Genomic DNA, 4783 nt, shown 5'->3' with positions numbered 1-4783 from the left:
CCCCTCACTGCAGACCTAAGGCCTCTCCCGGATGTGGCCATGACGGGCAACTGCACACGTGAGTGCACCGAGTTCGGACACTCGGATTCGTGCTGGATGCCTGGCCAACCGTCGCCCAACCGCAAAGGTTCCAAGGGAGCCGCCGTCCCCCCCAAGCTGTCCACCTTCGTGCCTTACCAGGAGATGGATGCCGCCCGCGAGCCGCCGCCCCCGCCGCCTGTGGCCAACGGCAGCCCCAAGCCCGTCCCTGTGGAGGAGCGCGGCGTGGGCGGGGGCAGGGTGGCTAACATGCGCTTCATGACACCCTACAGCAGTGCCTACCCCCTGGGGGCCACTGGCCAGACCCCCGCCAAAGACTGCGGCCTGGAGGAGATCCCCCTCAGCCAGGCGGTGGAGTTCCACTCGGCCACCACCCCCACAGGCCACGCCGCCAAGAGGGAGATCTATCTGTGAGGGAGGCCCGCGCACCCCGGGAACCATCGCTTCCAGTTGACGCTGCTCGCCAGAACACCTCACCCTTCAAACACCTCATCAGCCCTCAAACACCGACCTGTCCCATCCCCAAACCACCTCACTGTCACGCTAAAGACCTCACCCGACCCCAAACACCTCACTGCCCCACCCAAACACATCATCACCACCTCACTTTCCCCCTAAACACTTCACCAGGCTTTGAAAAACCTCCCTCACGGTATCACCTCCCTACCCTACACACCTGATGTGATTTCCAAACACCTCACCACAACCCCAACCACATCCCTGTCCCATTAAACCATTTCCTCTTCCACCTGACCCCTCACCAAGCCCCCAACCACCTCACCACCCCTTTAAACATCTCACCGGGCCCTCAAACATCACACCTTACTCAGCCCCCAACCACCTCCCGTAGTACCTCACCGTACCATTAACATCTTCCCTGCCCTAATAAACACATTACTTCACCAAACACCTCATCTCACCCCCAACCAGCTCACCTTCCTCTTAAACACATCTCACTTTCCTCCGCTATCTCACTTGATACCTCACTGCTTCCCGTAAACAGCTCACTGGGCCCCAAAACACCTCCAAACCCTTCCATACACTAATCCTAGGCACCCCCTGGAGAGTGCCCAATAGGGGTGCGCGCATCCCACTTCATCAGCCAATCAGCATTGCCCTAACTGCTCCCCCAAACACCTTACTGCCCTATTAAACTCCTGACTGCCCCGTCCCAACACCTCAGTGCCCCCAAACACCTCACCCAACAGCTCCCACGTACCCAAGCAACTCCCTGCCAGATTTAACACCTTCACGGACATATCCAAACAGCTGGCCAATGCCCTAAACACCTCACGGGCCCGCCTGAACACCTCCCCACCCCTAACAAATCTCTTACCGAGCACCTCTCCAGCCCTTAAACACCTCACCTGTGCCTGGCTGTGTTATAGCACAGTCTCCCTTATCCCACCTTCCCTTACGCTCACTGCTCTAGGCCCCGCCCACCTGGCTTTGTGCCAGCCAATCAGCTGTAAATGAGAAAATGGAAGGAATGTAAACAAACAATGCTTTGTGTCATTTATTTTTTTCACCCACCTGCCCCCACAACCCCTCGAGTGGACTATGTTGTAAATCCTTTCGCAGTATTCTGTGTGAAACTATCTAGCCTGACTTTGGACTTCTTTCTTTGGATTTTTGGGGAGAATTTGCCCACAACCATTCTGGACATCAAACAGCCTGGCCTATTTTTTTTTTCCAATGGTTTTTTTTTTTGTTTGTTTCCAGGACGTTTAACTTGTTTACACATGGTGGGAATCTTTTTCTCCCAGTTTCTACATGTAAATATGGTGAAGCTCACGTGACGTCACACCGCGGGACTGATGAGTTTTGCATGTACAGACCCTGCTGGCATTATTATTATTATTATTTTTAATTTTTTTTGGAGGGGAGGAGGGGTATTTTTTTCTTCTCTTCAATATCACAACACACTCGTGATGGCACAACACCGTTGGGAAGCAATCCACATGCCCAGAGTGGAAGTTGAAAGCTTCCAAGTCAAAACTGAAATTCTCAACGTTGTCGTCATCATCATCATCATGATGAGAGCTGAAGGTTGCATTTTTTTTCTTGATTGTTGTTGTCGTCCGGATTAAATGTTGACGGCACAGAATTTATATTTAAATCATCACAAGTGTTAAAATTGAATTCAATTTAAATTCTAAGCACCGAGAACCGTGGTTTCATCCAAAGGAGCTTGAAAGTTGACAGGAAGTGTCAAAGCAGCAGCGTCCCCTTCAGATCGAAATGGTCACTTTTTTTTTCACTTTTGACAAAATAGTTCTTATGACCTTTGCTTTGTTTATTGAAATTAATTAGTCAACTAAGTTAGTTGTATGAGTTTATCAAGGCAAGTTAATCCATTTGGAGGGTTTTAATGATGATTCTTTCAGACAGAAACAAAGCCTGATGGGTAAATTGACTTTGTGTGAATTTTCACATCTACTCAACGATTCACCCAAAATGAGTTTCTTTTGACATAATCCCAGATGTGAGCCCTTTCCCTCCAACCCGCTCTGTAGCACCCCAGAAGCAGTCTAGTAGTCGGCCATTTTTGTTTGATTTTGGTCCCTGTTCTGTTTAATTGGTCCGTTTCCGGTCGTGTTCATTTCAAAAGTAGGTTGTGAAGTACTATTTCCATTTCAAGGCCCAACATATGCTTCCCGCCTTCCTCCCCCTCCTCCTCTTTTCGTCTTTCCTCTCGACCTGGCCGTCAGGAATCAGGTCATTTTTTTTTTTTCCCTTTCACGCCTCCCGAGCGGCCGGCGTGTTTTGCTGCATGAGGTAAAGATGGAGGACGGAGGTTACGCTTACTCTTTGCCACCAATTAACCTCCGCTGACCCTCAGTGGCCTTTTGCCGCCTCTGTTGGTTTTGAGTGTGTGTGTGTGCATCTGTGTGTGTGTGTGTGTGTGTGTGTGTGTGTGTGTGCGTGTGTGCGTGTGTGTGTGTGTGTGTGAGAGAGAGAGAGAGAGAGAGAGAGAGAGAGAGAGAGTGTAGTTCATTTCTTAAAGTTTAAAAGCAGCGCCACAAATTCTTTTTAAGTCTTAATGTGAGACTTTTTGACCCTCTGAAGAAAAAAAGAAAAAGATTTTCTCTTCCCTTCTTTTATTTATTAGCCTGCCAGAAAACACCCCAAAAAAAAAAAATCACTGCCGTCGCTGGCCTACAAAACACACCTAACTCCAAATTTGTGGTGTTTGAATTTTGGTTGGCATGTGTATCCCATAAAATAACCCACAAAAAAAAGGTTCAAGATACCTTGCCAATAAGACAGAGCGAGTTTGCCGTTTTGCTTCAAAGATGTCTTTAAAAGGATCCTTGCTTCCTGAAAATTTATGGAAATATTAAGTCAACACTGCAGTTTGACTTGGCAACTTGAAACTTGGTAGGCCTGTCTATCATGAGCAGATCCACAAAAACAAGCATTAAAGGAGCCATGCCAGAAAAGACAAGTTTGCCATTGTTGTTCGAAACGGTTCATTTCATTTCATCCACTTCCATGAGTCGTCCAAAAACAACTTGAAATTTAGTCCAATTGCTGCTGAATTCGAACCTTGCCTACCAAACCTATCCTGATGAAAAGGCGCTTTTTTTGCTTCATTAGTTGGAGACCATGCATGTTTTACAGCTTCCTTTTCACCAATATTTCTCCCCCCCAGGAAGAAGTAGTTCATTAGCCTCATGGCTAACTTGCCTGTGTTACATCTGAAAATGTTTTTGGAAATAATCAAAAAATTACCATAAAAATAAATTTTAGCAAACACCGCTAGTTTTTTTTTTGGTTGATATTTTTACGATGTTAAAACTTACTTTGGCAGCTATGTTCTTAGGCCAAGCTACAAGTCAAAACCGGTTTGGTTTCCATCCTTGCATTGCTTGCTCATATTTAGTCTGAAAAATTCAAACATTTATGAATTATTAATTATATTTTTTTGTCACAAAAAACAAAGGACACAAAGTTGATCCCTTCAGCTCTCATCTAAACTCGAAAGTGAAGTTGGGAACAAATTCAAGCCGACATCAACCAAGCTCCTCCTTCCCGCACACGCAACATGCTAACGCTAACACTGAGCTGAGCGCGTCTTACATTCACGCCGCCGGGTGCCTTGTGGAGCGCGTAACGCATGAGTGACGAGAGTCCGAATCTTTTGGTTTCTGGAAACGGGGAAGTCGGGTTTCATGAACAAAAAAACAGCTTGTTAACATTTTTAAAGAAGGAAAAGAAACTGTTTTTACAGTTTGTTCAAGTATTTTGTATTCCAAAACAAAATCGGACAATTTGACACTCAAATTTGAAATGTTTCTTTACAATTGAGTGATAAGCGTTGGAACCGACATTTCCCACAATTCATTTTTTTTTCAACTGTGTATTATAATTCTGAGCATGAAACAAGCAGACTTTATAAATATGAAAATGTTTTTTTGGCTGTCGCATTTTTCTCAGGTGATCAGTCAATCATTGCTTTCCTGTATCAATATGCGCTCAATGTTTTTATTTATTTTATTTTATTTTTCTCTTTTTGAAGAAAACATTAGTGAGCGGGCACACTGTGTTTTTATACTTCCCACCTCCATTCGCCAGCCGATCTGCAGACACCACGACAACTCGCCACAAACACAGTCGGGCCCCTTCAAACGTCAAATGTCAAAAATCGCAAGTTGGCAACGTTGGCGTCATTCAAAATGAGAAAACATCTCAGAAAATCGGTCAACGTCTGACAAGTCCAACTCATGACTTTGAATACCAA

The 4783-nt window shown here is 45.7% G+C and overlaps 1 protein-coding gene across 1 annotated transcript in view; it reads left to right on the top strand.

The window, feature by feature from the left end:
* The window catches only part of LOC109516561 (protocadherin-1-like), a 112255-nt gene extending 109278 nt beyond the window's left edge, over window positions 1-2977 (top strand). Inside the window, exon 5 of the mRNA XM_019871215.1 lies at window positions 14-2977. Coding sequence (XP_019726774.1) covers window positions 14-453 — 440 coding nt within the window. The 3' untranslated portion in view covers window positions 454-2977. The remainder of the gene's footprint in view (window positions 1-13) is intronic.
* The last annotated feature ends 1806 nt before the right edge of the window (window positions 2978-4783 follow it).

The sequence above is a fragment of the Hippocampus comes genome, unplaced genomic scaffold, assembly GCF_001891065.2.
Source record: "Hippocampus comes isolate QL1 unplaced genomic scaffold, H_comes_QL1_v1.1 scaffold83, whole genome shotgun sequence".
In the NCBI taxonomy this organism is placed as follows: domain Eukaryota; kingdom Metazoa; phylum Chordata; class Actinopteri; order Syngnathiformes; family Syngnathidae; genus Hippocampus; species Hippocampus comes.
The sequence above is the reverse complement of the archived record's forward strand: the minus strand, read 5'-3'. Positions and strand labels throughout refer to the sequence as shown.